We start from the raw sequence: 20,035 nt of genomic DNA on the forward strand, positions 1-20,035 counted from the left end.
CCAAGGAAAGTTACTGCTTGGACTCACAAGTGAGAATGCTAAGAAACAAAAGATTAATTGCTCTCACTTCTTTTCACCTCCTTTTCCTGGCTCCACTCTTTATTGCTCTGAGAATGGAGAGACTCCTCCTCCCTCCTCCTTCAAGAATCACAGCCATTTTTTGTTTTGTCTTTTACAGATCAATTTTGTAGCCTGTCAACTGTTTGCACTTTTGGCTGCGTTTTGGTTTCGTATTTACTTGGGTCCCAGTCATGCCAGCTCTGCTGTTCGCCATGCATTTGCCACTCTCTTTGGAATATACTTTGCTGTCTTCTGCTTTGGGTGGTGAGTATTTAGTCACCATTTAGATAAGGCTTGGGTAAAAATATTTCTTAACTTCATATCAGCTTTTCTGGATTACATCTTTTTAGTCTTAAGGGACTTCCTATGTTATAAAGAAAAACAAATGCAGCGTGTTGTTTAGGGGGCAGTGCTGTCTGTCAGAAAAACATGGCCATGGAGAAGAACCTGGAAAATTGCTGAAGTTATGGTGGCTGCAGTTAGGAAGAGAGGGCATTTGAATATTCTCAGCCAGTGAGTGAAAGTCTTCTCTTTCTGCATTTCAGACTGCATTTTTTTTGTATCTGGGAGTTGATCTCCCAGGCAGTGCATTGGATGCAGCCTTCTCACTTCCTTTATGCTATTCAGGTAGGTCACATAATGTTCATATGACACTCAGGAATCCTGATGTGTGTTTGTGCCCCTCTGACACCATCATTGTCATTTACGGATCCTGAAAATTAAGGTTAATCTTTAGGTTTTTGAATTGTATTTGTCACTTTTAATGGTATCTTGTAGCCATTCCTCTGTAAGGTACTTCCTAGCTTAATTCAGTACAAAAAGGCTAAACTAGTATTCTGGAATTAGTGCTTGCTGAGTACACTGGGTCTGTGTTGTTTGGCTGCTCTGCAGAAACAACCCTTAGAAATTGAAAGCTGATTGAAATATAAGGCTAGCATGTACTTTTGCTTTTATCCTGTACAAGGCTTTACTCCAACTCTTGCAAAACAGCACAGAGAAGAAATTGTATTGGTTAATATGCACAACAAAATGAAGATTTGATAGTGCATGGTTGGTCTGCCCATGCTAACTTTAATCCAGGTAGCACAGGTAACACATGCTTGGACAAATTGATAGTGTAGAAAAGAACAGCGTATATTTTCAAGGCTGCTGTGCTGTTGTATATTGTACATTCACTTGTGATGAAGTCTCTCCTGCTTGCTTTCTACTGCTGCTGTGGTTACCTGCCTTAGCTATGTAAATGCTACTACAGGTATGTCTGCCATGGGATATCGCACTTTCATTTTGCTTTCATTTTAGTCAGGTCTCAGCATCTTTAACATCTCAAACTGAACTGGATGAAAGTAAAAACCAAACGCTTATCGTGATGGTTTTTACTGGTGTAAAGCTTCTCTGAGGGATGCTCTACAGAAGGGGGTATTGTCTTTTGAACAATCAGCCACATCAGGTTTCTTGGAGTATTTGCACTTTCCTTCATTATACTGAAACAGAGGGATTCTGCATGCCACAAAGCTGAGCTGCACTGGATGCACTAGTATGACCCTAAGCGGGAGCAGGCTGAGGTAGGATTAAGGTTCACTCAGTTGTCATTGATGAATTGCCAACCATCAGTTTTAGGAACTGGTTTAGAAAGGATGCAATGAGGGCAGCCCTGTAGGGAATGTCGTCTCTTCAGCCATTTCTTCGATACCTCTGGCTGGGGAAGGAGGGGAGGGAGGAGTTAGTGTTTTGAGTGTAACTGCATGCATGGTAATAGACCAGATGAGAGTTTGGGGTTTGTACTACATCATCTGGGTTTTGTGAGACCAGTGCAATTTTTTTCTCTTACTTTTTAAACCTTGCACAGAAAATAAGAATTGTCTTATTTAAATAAAGTGTACAGTATTGTCATGATAAGATATTGCTAATTACTTGCTATTGGGTATAGTTCTATGATACCGTCTATTATAAATGCTGGTTGCTTACATGAACAAGAAATATATTGATATTGTCTCTGCTCCAAAGAACTAAAATTCAGCATATCTTAAGTATTCAAATTATTGCATTATTCTAGTGCATGGCTGTCTGCATCACTGAAATAGAGGAACTGCAGCAATGCAGCAAACAAATTTTTAATAAAAGCATTTGCTTGAACAGCACCATGCTGGATAGAATCCACCAGTATAAAAGCAGTTTGAGGCTGTAGTGTCTTGTTAAACACATTGTAAATGTTTTTGACAAGAAGCCTGGCGGAATCCAACCACTTCTGAACAGCCAGCATGTCAGAGCATTTCCAAGTGAGATATATCATCCTGACCTGGACTGATAGTTTTGGATAATCCTCTAATCTGAGTGATTGCTTAAATGTTACAGCCTATTTAGTTTTACTCAGCGTGGGATGACTTGCTGCTAGAGAACTCAGGGTGACTTTGATTAGGTTTTTTTGTTTGGGTTTGTTTTTTTTTTTTTTTAAATGACTGCAGCTGAATAAGCTAATTTAACTCCAGCTGTCTAGGGTCCAGGCTGGATTTAGGGATGTTGTATCCTAATGTTCTGTTAGAGACAGCTCCTGAGCTCTGTTGTTCCTCTGACTTCTGAGGTTTTTGCTGAGGCCATCAAAGAGAAGGTGGCTTGAAGAAGTCAGCTTGTTGTTGGTTTTGCTCTGAGGACACTGACACTTTTGCTTATCCTTGTGTCTGATAAGTGTAGTCTCTAGTCATGGACTGCTTGCCCTCCACATGTACCTGTCTTCTACTCCCACTGCCATTGCTACCTCCTTACAGTGGGGCCAGACCACTTTCCACACTCTATAGAGGCATGCAGTAGCCAAAGAACAATTAGAGGCATTTTTCTTCAGCTGTCTGCTTGATGGTAGAGCAAAGTTGTTTTCTTTTGCACTCTTGAACTGCAAAAGAATGGTAAGTTGAAAGGCCTGCTTGGAGAATGCTGTGGAGTGAAGCATTTCCACTAAGAAGACTGTCCAGTTACTGCTTGTGAAACAGCATCACATCAGGATTGTTGATTTTGCCCTTGTTTTGGGGTTTGTGGAGAAAGTCAGGCACCAGGGCAGTGCCTCAGAGTCCCAGTCTGCTTGCTGGCCTCTGCCTCCCACCAAGAGGACAGAGATGGGGGTGATGTCCCTTGTGCCTGGGTTGGGCTGGCGTGCCAACATTGCTGCAGCAGAGCAGAGCTCTTCTCCGGGGGGAGTAAGAACCACCCAGAGCCCACCTGTACCTCGCGTCGCTGGGGCCTGCTCTTCCTCTTGTCTGGGTTTTTGGGTGGCTACATGCTTGTTTAATCCCTTCTGCCCTTGGCCAAGGAAAGTTACTGCTTGGACTCACAAGTGAGAATGCTAAGAAACAAAAGATTAATTGCTCTCACTTCTTTTCACCTCCTTTTCCTGGCTCCACTCTTTATTGCTCTGAGAATGGAGAGACTCCTCCTCCCTCCTCCTTCAAGAATCACAGCCATTTTTTGTTTTGTCTTTTACAGATCAATTTTGTAGCCTGTCAACTGTTTGCACTTTTGGCTGCGTTTTGGTTTCGTATTTACTTGGGTCCCAGTCATGCCAGCTCTGCTGTTCGCCATGCATTTGCCACTCTCTTTGGAATATACTTTGCTGTCTTCTGCTTTGGGTGGTGAGTATTTAGTCACCATTTAGATAAGGCTTGGGTAAAAATATTTCTTAACTTCATATCAGCTTTTCTGGATTACATCTTTTTAGTCTTAAGGGACTTCCTATGTTATAAAGAAAAAAAAATCATAACCAGCATAACCATCCCAAACCCTCACAGTAAAATCAGCCATGAAAGTATTTGTGAGTGAAGTATTTAATCTGTGATGTTTGTTCTGGAAGTTAAAGCCACACCAGTCTACTGTAAAGATACCTCTTTTCAAAAAGATGCATCCAGTTTGAATATTCACTTTGAGCCAGGTTGCTCTTTCTCTCCATGATGAAACATGTTGACAATATCGTGTCAATAAGTATTAATCTATGTTGGATATTCAGGCTATAAAGGTGTCATTGTGATAATCCATGTTTACTGATACCCTGATATGACATCACATTTATGTCATTTGCATGGAAAAATATTCCCTCGCTCTGAACTGCCAGCCTTTGCAGGTCACATAGAAATTATCTAAATACCCACTTTGTTGTTTTTAAGGTATTCCATTCATCTTTTTGTCCTGGTGATGCTGAATTATGGCATTATGAATATGGCGAGTATTCCCAACATCCACAGGTGAGCTGATGTGGCTGCAAGTGTGGAGCTGCCCCTCTGACAACTTTTCTCCATTCATGGAGAAGCATGAGGGGCTTTTAGGACCACTTTCTTTTCTTTTCTGCTTTTCTTTCCCCAGTTCCTTGCAGGAGGTTTGTTCATTCAGTTACAGAAGCAGCTGTGATCTCCATTTGTGGTTTTTGCATTGATATATTGCATTTCCTTTCTAAATTGCTGCCCTCAAAAATTGGCTTTTGCAGTCTTAATAGTTTATGCCTAAACCTCTGGTTTCTTAAACATAATGAAGTCATATTCTCCTTGGTCTTGTGTCCTTGAGGATCGCTTTTGATAATCCTTTTTAATGTGTTTTCCCCCATGCTGTTTGGCCTTTAGGTATTTTCCACTTCTTCTTGAGTTAGGTAGTTCAGATAAGGTCACTGTGGCTGCTTAACTTAGAAGTCTTGCATTTGGTACTGGGCTTTGACCTTGAAAAATTAGGAAGTACCGGAAATGTCATTGCTTTGAAGCAGAAGCTTAGGGCATCATCATGAGAAGTTTTGCATCATGGGATCTTTCTTTTCCTTATAGAAATGTCTCAGAGGAATGAAGACACCTAAGACTGCTAAAGTGCTTTATCAAACAAGTGCCTTCCTGGCTAAAAGACAAGAAGCACTTTCATATGAAAATGAAAACTACATGGTAGTTTTATGTGCTTCTTTTACTGCCTAAGAGGAAGTTCATGTAGAAGAACTTCCCTGCTCGGTCACTGAGCCTTCTTGTGTGCGTACCATACTCTCTCCTAGAGGTCAGCACATGAGAGTTTTTAAAACTGTGTAGTTGGAGTCATTTACTTCACATTAATCTGCACAAATGGAATTTTTTGTTTGTAAAACTGCAACTTTATAGTGGGCTAGAAGGACAAACTGGCAGTGCTTCCCACTTCTTTACTTTTGTGTTGGTCTCCCTCACAGCATGTGGTTAATACTGTGGTTTGGGTGTGTTACAGGTGATTTCTGTCTCTACACTGTGTGGCAGTTTCTGTAGCTGTTGCTGAATGCTCACATTCACATCAGTCTGGGCTGGGGAAGGGAAACCCTTTCTTCTCTCACCCGTCTTCAGGGTCAGGGCTGTCTGAGGATCTGATGCTCAGATAATCATGTCCTCTTCTTCTTTATCACTTCCTGAGGTGACACCTCTCTAACATCTGCACGGGAACCATCACTTAGGATTTCTCCAGGATTGTTTAGAAACGTGAACCATAAACGACAGTCTTGTTTATAGCAGTCACTAGCATTTTGAACCAGCAAGATCGGTATTAATCAAGGAGACTTTTTTCACTCCCTCACAGAGTCCAAAGCCTGCAAGTCCGAGTTATTTTTTTTTTTTAAAGTAATTGGACAGTGTTCATGGAAGAAATGCTATCCAGAAACCAGAAGGAAAGTGTGTATTACTTTCTTCCCGGTCATTGTCCCTGCCCATCACTTGGGGGAAATGCAGGAGTTGCTGACTGTAGATCAGAGGAACCAAGTCTGCAGAGGGAATCATCCAATATTTATGTCTTCTGAGACAAGCTGAGGTGGTGGTAGGGAAACAGACATAGTTTCAACAGGAAACCCACTCACTCTTACTGTTTAGCCAATTAGGGAAAGAGAAAAATAGCTGTATACTGCAACACAAATTAAGCTGGTTCATATAATGTTGTCCACTGCTACAAGATGGTCATGTCTTGATTTGAGTTGATGTGAAATAGCAATCCAACATGCTGAAAAACTTTAAGGCGGCTGGGGTGATTGGGTTAGGACTCTTCTACTGTATTGCACTAGCCATGACAGTGTGACTCCAAGTACATCCACATTATTAATTTTGGCAAAATAACAGTGTATTCAAGCTGCTTGAGAATAAGCTTGAAAAATGCCAGTTTAAGGGCTGGACCTGTTCATACAGAGGGCCTGTAAGAGCACTGGATCCCTCATAGCGGTGATCCAGGACTTGGCTCTTTTCCTTCCCAAACACAAGTGGAAGTGAAGAAGAAACTACATAGTTTAACCTGCATGCTCTTTTCCCTGGTTATTTTCTGGTAGTTTGCTTTCCTGGTGAGGCTGCCAGCCTTAAATGGACAGATTAATCCAGCATCAGAAATATTCCCAGATGCAGCAGCAATTCAGTATATCTCTCTCTGATCACCCCCTTTCAATCTAGGTGCTTTATGCTTAAGCACTGAGGCTTATTTTGCTTGATCCCATCTATCACTGTTAGATGTCTCAGCTGGGTGGCTTGCGTTTGGAGGGATGCTTGCTGTTCTCTGTTGATGAGAGGGAGCCCAAGGACCTTGCTGAGGCTGGGCTGGATGCCTGACCCAGATAAAGTAAGATACATTCTGCTCTGAATCTCCTGAAGAAGCTATCATGTCCTCTCAGTCTGCCTTTCATCCAGCTGTTTGCTGCGGGCCATGTGACCTGCAGGTTGCCTTGCTATCCATCACTGTCATTCACACTGCACTTTATTGGTCCCCAGGGAGGAAAAACTAATTTCTTCTAAAGCCAGCCATGTTTTGACAAAGGCCTGGCTCATGTTTAGTCATCTGCTAACTTTGTCGAGTCTGATTTCACCTTTAGTTCCCCACCATGATCAATCCTCCTGTGGGTCTGGGGGGACCCTGCTTGGCAATGTGTGCTTACCAGGCTGCCTGACCTCCCGTGGCCCAGCTCTGCTGGGTGTGCAGGATGTGCAGTCTCAGTCTGTAGTCTGCAGGTCGTTGCATCTTCTCTCCCATGTGGCTAACTTCTGACACAGGGGGCACCAGTAGACCTGGTCCTGGCCTGTCCATGTGATGCAAGCCTTTTGTTCTGGTGTTCCAGCTCTCCATTGCACTGTCTAGCTTGCTTCATGTGTCAGTCGGTGTCCAGATACCCATCTGCTTCTTTCCTCCCCAGTATCCTCTTTCTTGCTCAGGGAGAAGTGAGTTGTATGAAAGGTTGCGTCTGGCCCACCTAGACACTGCAACACTTCTAGTCCTCAGACCATTCAACTCTTAAGATAGTCATGCTACTGTCCTGCCTAACATAATTTTGTGATCATCTTGAAAAAGAGAGAGTGAAGTTGTCATATTCCATTTAAGGAATGCTGCTTCGGTTGGACTCGATGATCTTAAAGGTCTTTTTCAACCTAAGTGATTCTATGATTCTTCTGGAAGATGGCATTTAGAGCCAAAAAGATTAAGCTATATGTTATTTATCAAAATCAGAAGAAAGAAAATATCTTGAAATATTTTAGTTTCTGGTAGATCTGAGGAAGACTTGTACATGTGAATAAAGAACATTTACAGATAAAAAAGTTAGTGGATAACTTTGGCAACACACATACAGTATCATCTGGTTTCAAATACGTGAGTCAGAAATTTCAAAATAATACGTGAGCATGGGATGTCTGAAATTGAAATGCCCAACTAGAAGTGATCCTATTTCTTCTTTCCTTTTTTCCCACCCCAGTGTGAGGAGATGCATCTGTAATGTTTTAGCTGGGTACACAAAACTATCAGTCCTCTTTGAAAATTTCTGCCAGATCTCGTAACATAGCTTCAGACTTGTTAACAACCTCATTTGCAAAAATCAAACTCGACTCCTAAACAAGCCCAAACCCAATTTAAGTGATTTTAGTTCTTGTTGGTACTTGTGTTGGTAACTATGTGTTCTGTATGTTATTGTTTTAGGTACTCCTTTGTCGTAGCTATGGGATACCTCACGTTGTGCCACATAAGCCGAATATACATATTTCATTATGGTATTCTCACTACAGATTTTTCCGGGTGAGTGAGTCTGCAAGCTGGGTCCTGTGTCAATTAGTATTAGTTGAAATCAGTATGTTCTAAGAACAATTTTTGTTACCTGTGGAGCACCTGCAATTTTGTTTCTCTTAAACTTTTTCCAAGACTTTTCTTTCTAAGGAAGGAATAAACACTGTATGATTTTTGTATTGACTCATTGTTTCTGATGTTTTCTTGCTAGGTGCTATCTAGTTAGGAAGGTAGAGCTTGGTTAGTTAGACTTTCACCTAGAGCAGGTGATAAGTCTGCCCAGTCACTTACTGGAGCTGGTGGAGTGCTTACAGCCCTGGTAAGCAGCATGGCTGGTGGGCTGTCCTGAGAGGTGTGGTGGGCTGCTCTCCTCACACCTTCCTAGTCACAGCTGTCGGTTCTGGGTTATCCTTTCCCCTATTCTGATTTATCTTGATGCCCCAGCTGGGAAGGTGTTTCCTACCCCAGTGGACTTGGACAGGGAGTGGATGACTGGGGGAGCTGGGAGGTGGGTGGGTAACCTGGGCACTAGACACTAGAATAGCTTCCGCTTTTGGCGCCGTTCTTATGGGTTCTCTCACAGCAGCAGGTTGTAGCTGCTATTTAAGTAGCACAACTTTTTAAATGCCATGCATTTCTGTGGAACAGTGTTTTTCACATATACTGTAGTCTCTGATTTCACTGAAGTAGTAGAGGATGCTTTGCAAAAATACCAACAGCTAACCCTATATATTTTGTTATGAAGGGAAGGTATGCTTTTGCATAATTTAAAAGCAATGTGGTAATCTGTATTCCACTTGTTTAATTAAATATCTGAATACAGAGTAATTAGTAACATACTATGAAAAACTTATGTAAACTGGCACAGTAAATTGCAGATATCTCTTCCAAGACTTTGTCTTCTTTGAGGCATAGAGTAGGAAATCAAAAGGTTTTGCTGTGTATGTGCATGTGTCTCTGTGTGAGGTGGTGGGTTTAAGCATTTAATTAAATTTCAGGGGGCAGGGGGAAAGTTCCTCTGAAGGGGCAGAAATGGGAACTCATACAATTAAAGAAATAGAGTTCTATAATATTTTCTGTGGTTCTTTTAATGCACAAAAGCATGTCCTGAAAGAGCATTACATACCAAGAAACCTATAAATGGGATTGGAATGTTGTAACTGTGCATGTGAGACAGAGAGAGAAACAAGAGAGCATGCTTTTCTCAATAGCGCGTTCAGAAATGCGCTGTGAGGCATATTAGCTCTCTTTCTGTGAAGACATTTAATAAAGATCCAGCTGAGACTGGGGGTGGAAGAGGAGGAACGGTGGCTGTTTATATTATAGATTAGGTAGGATTTTCTGCTCTCTTGATGAAAAAGAAGCTATGCTTACCTAATGATGAGCTTGAGGATAATAATGATACTGAAAGAATAATACCTGAACTTTGTTATTTGATTTTGTCCTGATGCTTCAAGATATAAACCAATTTCTAAACTTCAGTCAAACATAAAACTGCCAAGTAGTAAACACCTGGAAAATGTAGTATGGATATGAACTACACCTTCATGGTATATTTTAAAAACTAAGAATAAATAAATAAATTGTAAAGGTATTATTAAAATCTTGCAATCCAAAGTGCTGAAACACAGTTCAGCCTCATAAATCTGTCTTAAAACCGTTTTTCCTCAGCTGCAAATAATATGTGCCCACTGAGGCTTTATGTACATTCCTAAACAGATGTGATGACCGAGAGAGACAAAATATACTCCCTGACCACAGAAGTACCATGTATGAGCAGCAACTGAACCTCCTCTTGCTTATTCTTTCATGTTTGATGGTTCCACATCTATTGCATGTGGTAACAGGGAAGCATTCAAACAGGCTCCTGGCTGAAAGGGTGGCCTTAAAGTTCTCTCTCTGGACTTCAGAAACAACCAAGACAGAGTCCATCAAGCGATGCCCATCTCCCTCCAGCCTCAGATCCTTTTGGGTGAACATGGCTGGGGATGTACGTTGAGAAGGCAAACCACTGGATTTAAGGGAATCTTCAAAAGGGAACAAAAAGCTTGTCATCTGCTGACTGGTATTTGAGGTCTCAGTATCCCCTAAGTCTCTGGTGATAACCTGATTGCAAGGAGGAAGTTTTGATCCAGATCAAATAGGCACATAACCAGTCCTAGTGCCATCAGCTTTCCAATGTCAGTTCTCTAAACTGACAAGCCAGATGCTAAATGGGTGTTTCCCAGTGTCGATGCTGAAAGCTGGCATACATAGTTTGCTCTCTTGACCTGCTTTATACACTTAACAGCTTGCATGTGTAACCCTTTTGATGTGTGCTTGCAAATCCTTTTCTTTTTTGTTCTTTAGTAATAGTTGATTGTGCTATTTGTTTGGGTCCCCCCAGTTTGAGAACACAGCTTGTAAAATACAGGTAGAGATGGAGAGAACAAGCTAACTTTTGAGTCATGACTTAAGTAAACTGGAAAATTGGAGATCAAACTGTGACTCATCAATTAAGGTTAAGAACTAAGGAGACTTGTTCCCTACTAGTGACTAGTTAAGTCTTCTAACTCAGGCAAAAGGTAGGTTTGGTCACTGACTCCACAAGCAAAACTGTACTCAAGCTGCTTGCAGCAATTCCTTGATTTAAGAGTTTTTCACGTGTTGCATAGTGCTTAGGTGAAAACTCCATTTTATTTTTTTTTTAAACTACATGCCAGGTTTTAATGAAAACCAATTCCAGTTTGCTACACTTTTAATTACTTTTTAAAAAATATATATGTATTTTATAAAAGTTCTTTATGTTATTTCACAAAATGTAGTGACATAGTTTAGGAATTTTCTCTTGACTGCTTTCTCAAAGAAAACTATTCATTTTTGAACACTAATCATAAAATACCTGAATGCTGTGCTTCTCCCTTAATTGAAATCAGTCTTTGAGAGAAACATGCATATTTTATTTTGCTTGGTTTGCCATGGCATTTATACATTGTACCTAGGAAAACTAAATCCTAACTCTTTCTCTTTTTTCTCTCTCTTATTTCTTCTTCTTTATGCTAAGAGGATTATGCTGGTAAGTTGTCTGGTTTCTATACAACTTTATAAAAATGGTAATGCGAGCGTACAGTTTTGGGTTGGTGGTTTTTTTGTATCACAGGCTCAGACCAAGTATAGTAATATTATGGCTTTAGAGAGAAATTAGTTTAAAATAAATCAAGGGATCTTGATTGGGATTTTTGGAAACTAGTAATAGATATGGTTTCAATCTAGCAAGCTACATGAAGAAATGCCATATGCATATGATCATCTGTATGGAATTCGGAAGAGCGCCTTGTCCATATGAAGCTCTGTCTGCTTTAATCCTTTGCTTGATTAAGACCATAGAGGTTTTTGGTTTCCTCTTCAAATGTGTGCAGTATCTGAGCAAGGTTTCCTAATATTGCAGCTCATTCAGTGAATGTCATGGAATGGTTATGCATATGTGAGTTTGTGCCATTCCTTACAGAAAAGAAACTCAGTTTGTGAAAATCACCCCACACACTGGCATTGCTTTTAATCTTCTGATGGTCTTGGAGGTACCAGAGCTGAATTATCAGGGGGACACGAGCAGTTTTCCTCCCTGCAGATGTCAAATCTGTACCTCTTAGATGAGTGTTTTGGTGGACATCACTCTCCAGAAGGAATGGGCATCTTGATGTGTTTGCTTTATCCCAAATGCAGAACAGCAACAGCATTCTCAGCAAACAGCTTAGAAAGGGATGGCCATTCAAAGAGTGCTCACCAGAAGCTATGTAAGCAGATACTTTAGTAACAAGTGTCACTTCACACAGTGAATTTCTGTCGACTGGTTGTGCTTTGTTGCTGGTTTTGCCCCTCTCAATGGCTTAGTTGCAAAAGAAAGGAACAAAGGTATAACAGCTGGTTTTTACAAAGGAAACACACTTGCTGATGGAAACAAGCATAGATGTACTCTGTTACCATGTTAAAACACAATGCAGAAATACTAACTGGCCCTGCGAGTTCAGTTGGTTATTTTTATTTTCTTGTCTTTTTAAAAAGTGTATGAAGTGCAGTAAGTTGTTGAAATGTGTGTTCCAGCAGCTCTGGGTAACTTTGGTCAGCAGCAAGTCCCCAGCGGCAGTACAGCAGCGCAGGTGAAGGGGCAGTAAGGGGAGGTCAGTCAGTTTTCTGTGCCCGCTCGCTGCTTGGCTCCTCCCCTGGGCATTTTTCCACTTGAAACTGCTCTGAGGTCATTTACCATTCGTTACACAGAAGCCCTGCAAGAGCTGCAATGTGGGAATTAGCCAGAATTCAAGCAGGCAGTCATTACTAGAGCTCCATGCTAGTGCATCCCAGGACACTTCTCCAGAAGTAAATACTCTAAGTAAAGTGGTTTCTACCATGAAGGTGTAAGAAACGCTCTTTGGAAGCAAAAAAAAAAAAAAAAAAAAAAAAAAAAAAAAAAAAGCAGCAAATTGGAAGCTGCTTTGGAGACATTAGTGTGTTTAGTGAAGTATTTTTTTTCCTCTGTGAGCTTCAGCACTTTTTCATTTTGTTGTCGAAAGCAAAAGTAAGTGCTCACTGCCAGCAAAGCTGTGGTGGTGCCTCTGGCTTGACGATCCCCTCGGCAGTAACAGTTAGTGTTGTATCAGTGTGACTGTGTGAACTTCTCATCATGGCTTCAGGGCTAAAGAGATAAACCTGAAATAAATGTTTGCTGTTTTGGAGCCTTGTCTGCAATGAGCCTTTTGACTCCACCTCCTCTCTTAGTGAAATCAGGTCAGTGGAAACTATTTCTAGCAAGCGTGTGCCAGACTCCTCCACAGGATTACCTAAGGTCAGACAGACTCTACTGGGTAAACGTCATTTCTGTCATAACCGTTGAGGCTTGCTCAGTGCAGAATCCAGCCTGTGTTATGGGGAGGATCCCCACAGCAGGCTACAACCAATGCTGACATCTTCAGTTCCACTGGCCTGTGCTTCTGGGCAAATTTATTGTGTTGGGGCAAACCATGTTTAAAAATGACACTAACTGGTATGTTTTCGTTTGGAAAGTTTAATTAGGAGGTTAAAACCTTTTACTGATCATTCTCTGTAAACTGTTGCATCTTTGACTTCTGTTACTTTTCAAGGAATCTAATGTAAGGTAAAGACAGTTTGGGGGCTTTTTAAACTTTTTTTTTATTTGTTGAAATTTTCTATTTCATACCAACTCGCTGGGACAATTTCTTGATTTTTTTTTTAAATATATTTTTTCTAGTTAAAAGTTGGCCTCTGTGGTTTGTGTGTGGGAGGTACAAGGCAGCTACACCTAAGATTAAACTCTTAGCCAATATCTAAAACATTGGGGGGGGGAGGGAGTCACACCACATGTAAATCAAAATCTTTGTTCCCATGCTAATTTGTAACTGTAGTGCTTAATAGGACAGGTGAAGAGGAGAGGATGTAGCATCACTACTCTGCATGTGGCTGCAAAGCCTTTGGAAGGTGTTCAAATATAATGGAGTTGAAATAATTTAGACTTCTTAAATGTGTTTTATTTCAAATGATTCCTTTCTAGAGGTAGGTCTTCATGCCCAAAGGAGTGCCAGAAGAAGGGAGAGCTCCAGTACTGCCATTGTTTTGTTGTGCTCTGCCCTTTCCTGCAGTGAAGGGTTGGTCCCCCAGTGAGATCAAGTCAGTGGGAGAATGGTAGACAGGTGAGGGATGAGCAAGATGCTCCCTGTTCACCTGAAACTTTGCTTACCCTTTGTGTGAGGCGTTTAATGATATCTGATACTGATCTTGTGAAAGATTTAGAGGATGTTTTCCCATTGCCACTGTACAGCAGGTTTCCATCTTCCCGAGTATGGTATAGAACAGGTATGTAGATGTGTAATACGATAATGGCAGGAAAGAGAACTGAAGGTATCTCAGATGCAGTTTGTGGGTCTTCCTCACCCACAGTATCAGCAGCATTGCTTTTGTGCTCACTTGTCTCATCTGGGGTTGGGATTTGAGGGAGGCAGACCACTGTCTTTTCTGATTAAAATGCGTGAGAGGTGGTGAATTCCTAATATAGATGAAGAAAACCACTCTTCTCTGTGTTTATACATTGTATGACTTCAGTGCAGAGTTCATTTCTGCTTCCCTTAGATAATCAGCACATCAGGATTGTTTGCATTTTGGTTCTCTCCTGCTTACGATGGGGGGCCCAGTCTTCTAAGACAAGTGTCTAAATTTAGGCACTTAAAGGCACACAGTTTTGGCTCTGAGCCTGAGGTTTAAAGTTACCCACTTCAATATTGGCATGAAGTGCTTGCTGTAAGAAACATATGCATCAAATTGAACCAATTTGAAACAAGTGTTACTGTTCACCCATAAAGCTAAAAGGTCAAGCACTGACAAAATAAAAATCTGTGTTTATTGCAGCAGAACTGCTTGTTCACTGACAGCCTCTGTCTCTCTTAAGGATTAAAAAAAAAAAAAAAATCTGCTTTTTGTATGCTTAAAGGATTGGGATATATGTACCTTTGAAATCAAAGCTAAATTTTTGTCTGAATAGGAAAATTACTTGGAGCAATAGGATGTTGAAGATAATGGCGGAAACAACTTCCAAATGACTTTTCTTGAAAGGTGAATTGGAATAAAAATTACAATGACTATTTCACAGTATTGGAGTTGTCTGGAAGGTGAAAAGTCATTGTTGAATTTGTGCATTCCTTAACTGCAATCAGTGGACTAGGTGACCCAAGGAGAGCTGCTGGACAAACCCTTGTGTTATAGTTGTATTCCAGATCTGTGTATATTTAAGGTTGTTCCGGATTTTAAGTGCAAGATTTTATACTGACATTTCAAGTAGAGACTGTTGAACTGGTAAAAATAGTTTCTGATTAAGAAATTGGCTGATATTGCATGTTCTCTGGTTTTGCCATGCAGAATTACATGTGGACTCTTGAAAAAGATCAGCTATATTTAGTATTTAAAAAAAAGACCACTTACGATGAAAGAATGTCTTTGTCCAGTATTCTTGTGTTTACCATGCTCAGCATATTAATTATCTTGAAAATCAGTTTGATTTATCATAGTGGGATAGTCAGATTGCATACAGTTTATATTAGCTATTGGGTTTACATTTGGCTGTAACCAGTAGGTTGATTTAGTCAAGGGTGATTCAGAATATCTTTAAAATCTCTGCAGAACATGAATAGTTGACTGTTATTTTAGACAGAGGTATCATTGAATGTAACTTGTGCTTTTATTTTCTTACTTTGAGAAATGAGTGGGGAAAATACAGTGCTCAAACTAAAATAAAATCCTTCAGCTTTTTTTTCTTTCATTGAATTCCAGAAAATATATTACAATATTTAAAATGAATAGCCATAATATTTGGAGTAATCATCTACGTTCCTTAAAAAAGTTCCATATACTTGTCAAACTCTGGAAATAGCAGGTACACAAACTTGGGTTTTAATTTCCATGTTGAAAACATTGTTTATGTTCAAGCAGAAACCACTGTATGGTTTGTGTTGATAATTTATCACCAAGTCGAGAAACAATTCATTGTACTAATCCTCAGCAAAGCCAAATCTCTTATGTTGAACTGGTTTTACATATAATCACCATGATTAGTGATTTGAAAATAATTATGTATCCTCATCACCCATTACAACCTCCTGGCCATTGCGGTGGTAAAGGTCTCGTAGGTAGTGTGAGATCTGGGCCCCCTGTGCTGGTGTCCCCAGTGGCAGAGCGATGGGAACAGGCATTGTTAGCAGGTGCTCGTCCCTTGCTTTGCCTGCCATGGGTCCTTCCAGATTACAGATGTTCTGTGCCAGGTTTTGTGTTTTGGGCTCCACAGCCCTTAGAAGCTGTATATGGACCACAATTAGCCCTGGAGCATCTGCCTTTGAGGGACTGGTTAGTTGTCCCCATGGTTTCCCCCCATCTTTCTTCTTGTGTGACTCTGAATCTGTGTCCTTTACCCTCCTGGGGGCTAGCTCCTGATGCCACCAAGCTGAGTTTTGCCTTTTTTCTATTCCTTAGCTGCAGCAGCTCACATTTGCCTACAATGCTAAGAAGCTCCATAAAGCTGGATACTGGAAGTATAAGCAGCCCCTACTGAACATAGTTCGCTGCTTGTCTGGTTGGCCCCAAAGCTGCTGGGTGGTTGTAGCCTGTAAGCATGGCTCAGGTACAGATAGCTCATGTTTTTGAGAGGCTCCAGATCCCACATGCCCAAATACTCTCAGCTGGATGGCACATCTGTGTCCACAAGGCTGTCCACAAGGCACTTGCATGGCCAAGAAGCAAGTGGGAAACTGCTGGGCTGACAGCTGTTGTGGTATTTGAATGCAGTCCTAGCTGATAGGGCTATTCATGTGGGGAAATAAGCACGTGTATCTGCAGTCAACTTTTTTTATAGGGCACTGAGGAGACAGACAATAGGAGAGTAACAGTAAGAAGAGCCAGAGTTATGTTACAACAGCATTGCTGTATTCTAGTGTTGCATTGTGTGGGGCTTGAATTTGGACTTTGCCTGAAAGGAAGCCCAGTGGACTGCAGAAGCTGGTTGTTTCCTAGTGGTGCGATTCCTTCTGAATTACAATTTGCACTGCTGCAGGATGGGAAGACATAAAATAAGGCTTTGTGTGCACTTAGCAATTAAAAATTCCAGTGCAAGTTACTGTGGGGTTGTTTTGAACCCAGGCAATTGTCTTATGCCTGAGTTCCTCCTTCAGTTTTAATTGGATGTTTTTCACTTGTTGCTAATAGAGTTATGCCTTTTAAAGGGATAAAGACATTCAGTAAGAATTTGGGAATAATTTGTATTACAAGACATGTAACTGTTGTTTCTGTCTTTGTTATAGTCCACTGATGATAATTACACAGAAGATCACAACACTTGCATGCCAGTTACATGATGGTAAGAAAAGGAATCTCTTCCCATGTCCTGAAGACAGCGTTTTTATTCCAGTCCATTCTGTGGTTGAGTTACAGAGTTGGATGAATATAGTTCCTCAGATTGCTCCAAATGAAGATGAATGCTTTGTGGAGAAAAACGAGAAACTTCAAGTTTTGATCAGTTTTCTAGGATCAAACTGTCTTTGCAGTAATGAAGACAACTGTTTTCCTCTTTGGGTGCTCTACTTCCTTGGGGCCTGATTTGGATTTTAGCTAGTACCAGTATCTGCTGTTTAGATGCCACAGTGCATCTCCATTAAGCGCTCTGAAGCTGTTATTGATTCTCAAAAGTCAAGAGTTGTGTTTGCTTAGGTTCAATCATTAATGTTAATGTCGCAAAAATATGCTATCATTGATATATTCAGTGATAGTTTACTCCATGAGTTGAGAGATGGAATTCAATAGCTGTTTCCCAGTGCAGAAGGAAGCACAGTTGCAAGCAAAATAACATTGTCTTCAGTCTTGTGCTGTGCTGTGACAAAGAGAACTATTATTTCCCAGTAAAATGCCTGTGTCTAGTTCAGTGCAAAGCCTAGAAGTGTCAGATGTCATCAGTACCGTTATTGCTCATGTCTACTGATGTTGCAGTGTGAATTTCTGATGGTCTGAGGCCCACTGCCTTATAAACAGTGAGCGGCTAAGTAAGTAGCCTGCTATAGAGTTGTTATGATCTGGGATTTAGCTGATGGCCACACCGCAGACTGCAGGGTCTGGTATCGTTTGCAAGTCATGTTTACGCCGGTGGGTCTGCTGTTTTTAGCTGACTATAATGAGTGCACCTTGAAGCTTGGCTAATTGTCCTTACCATTGACATTCATGTTGCTGGGGCTTCTCTGCTTCTGTCATTTAAGCTTGCCGGCTCAAGTATTCTGCGTGCCCTAGTGGTGTGCAGCCCAGATTCACACCTAGAATATTGAAGGTAAACGAACAGACAGAAAGGAAGAGATAACAGCAGAGGCAGGAGCATTTTAAGCAAACCAGAAATCCACGGGTTAATGACAGTGGAAAAGGATCGTTACTTTGTAAACATCCATATATGAAGCAGTTGATGGGATGGAGGCAGCTTTGCAGTTCAAGCATCAGTGACAACTTTCTATTTGTAAAACTTTAATGTAATTGCCCTTAAATGGAAACAGACAAACAAAATCCCCAGCCCTTTAAGTGCTTAATTGTTTCCCTGGAACTTGTATTCTCAGTATTTACAAACTGAAATAAGGGAGAGAAAATGGAAATCAGCAGTTTATCAGCAGTCTTTTTAGGAAATGGGTCTTGTGTGTGTATTGGTAATGGCCAGTAAGTTTAGAACAGTAGTGTTGATGCCAGGCCCCTGATCTTGTGAAGCTCTATATATTGCATGCTCAGCATCAAGTGCTGTGATTCATCCCACGGTGGGTTGTTCTGCTGAAGTCAGTGAGATTTCTCACAGTATGCACAGCTAAAACTTCAGAGTCAAGGTTTTGAGATACCAGCTATGAACAACATCTGTTTATACGCTGGCCATCATACAAGACTTTTCCATAGTTTTCCTGGGACAGCGAGTCTGTGCTCTACCTCTGGCCCCAAAGGTCTCGTGCACTCAACAGGAGGTTGCCCTTCCAGTCTGGACCTTGTACAATTCCAGATTATTACTGATGTTTGTATTTAGGCTTGCTCCAGCAGCAGGCAGCCAGGCTGCTTGTTCACACCAGTGGAGCTTCTGTTCCGAGAGCCCTTTCTCTTCCACTGCCCACTCCTCCTGCTGTGAAATGCTCCATTTCTCACCAAGGACCCAGCGGGAAGCTTGTGTTTAAATGAGCCAGCAGCTTCTGGGAACAGAGGTTTTTCCAGCCCCGGACTGTTAGTAGAGGCTGCTGGGGGGTCACTGCCTATTGGTGGCATTGGGAGTGGCATTGTGTGTGTGGGAATACTATGGCTGCTCTTCCTGAAAGTGTAGCAAGGGTGAGAAAGGTGGAGTGAGGTAAGGAACTGGGTGAAGAGGTAGGGTAGAACATGAATATACTTGACCTGAAAGTTAGGAACTGCCTGTGACAAAGCAACCTTGAAGCTCGAGGCTTTAGAAAGTTATCTGTGGGATGCAAATGTAAGGCTTTGGGGATAGCTTTCACAGTTTGACTTTTGGAAAGATCTAAAGTGACTTCTTTCTTTCTAGGAATAGGGCGACAAGCTGAGGAACTCACTGCTGAGCAAAATCGGCTTGCTGTGAAGTAAGATTTTAATTCCCCTACTAATTTGTGTTTAATTTCATCCAAAGAAGTCCAGGGTTTGGGTTGTGTTTAGGGTTTGGTTTTTTTCCTTTGCAATGTCAGGACCAACTTCATGGCCTGGCCATGAAAATGTTCCTTGCTTCTTTCCAGTCCATAATAAGACAAAAGTCCTACCTGCTTTTTCTATTTGCTTGAAAAGTTTGGGTTTTCTAATGTGGCTGTCAGTGCCCTCCTTACACAAACACAGCTTCTTTGCTATATTCCTTATTTCTTCAATCCAGGACTTTTGCCTCTGTCACCCTGTGCTGGTCTACTGAAGTACTTGGCAATATCTCATTGACTTAAATATATACTCCATATGCAACAAAACTAGTCTTTGCTGAAGCGACTTTTTATATTCAGGCTAAGACTGTACTATATAGACTTCTTAGCTGTTGTCTTCATCCTATGTATAATATGCTATTTTACCAAGTAGAATAATCCTCATCTGTCAGCAACCCACTGTATAGTAAAAATCCATTTTGGTTTGACTCTGACACTTCAAGTACTGCTTTTCTTTACTGTCATTTTTGGACACTGGAATTTTATTTATCCTTTCCCTCTCCGTAACATTAATACTTATGGTCCTTCATGTTGTGTGACTAGTTGTCTCATTATTCAGAGGGAGATAACATGCTGATCCCATGATTGAGCACCTTTCTTTTTTCTATTTTGTGTTTCAATACAAATGCAGGATGCAGGCGAATCCCTTTTTTCCCTTTTTTTTAAAGAGTAATTAGTGTTACAGAATTTGTCTTAGAACTGTAACTACTTTTTACGATAAAGTATTTGTTTAAGGCCAAGGCAATTAT

At 41.0% G+C, this 20,035-nt stretch overlaps 1 protein-coding gene across 1 annotated transcript in view; it reads left to right on the plus strand.

The window, feature by feature from the left end:
• The first annotated feature begins 3,574 nt into the window (after positions 1-3,574).
• Positions 3,575-20,035, plus strand: part of MBOAT1 (membrane bound O-acyltransferase domain containing 1) — a 29,306-nt gene continuing 12,845 nt past the window's right edge. The window contains exons 1-5 of the mRNA XM_026842550.1: positions 3,575-3,677; positions 4,206-4,283; positions 7,972-8,067; positions 16,887-16,942; positions 19,130-19,184. Of these exons, the coding sequence (XP_026698351.1) occupies positions 4,234-4,283; positions 7,972-8,067; positions 16,887-16,942; positions 19,130-19,184 (257 nt within the window). The 5' untranslated portion in view covers positions 3,575-3,677; positions 4,206-4,233. The remainder of the gene's footprint in view (positions 3,678-4,205; positions 4,284-7,971; positions 8,068-16,886; positions 16,943-19,129; positions 19,185-20,035) is intronic.

The sequence above is a fragment of the Athene cunicularia genome, assembly GCF_003259725.1.
Source record: "Athene cunicularia isolate RWA chromosome 2 unlocalized genomic scaffold, athCun1 chr2_part1, whole genome shotgun sequence".
NCBI classification, from domain to species: Eukaryota; Metazoa; Chordata; class Aves; order Strigiformes; family Strigidae; genus Athene; species Athene cunicularia.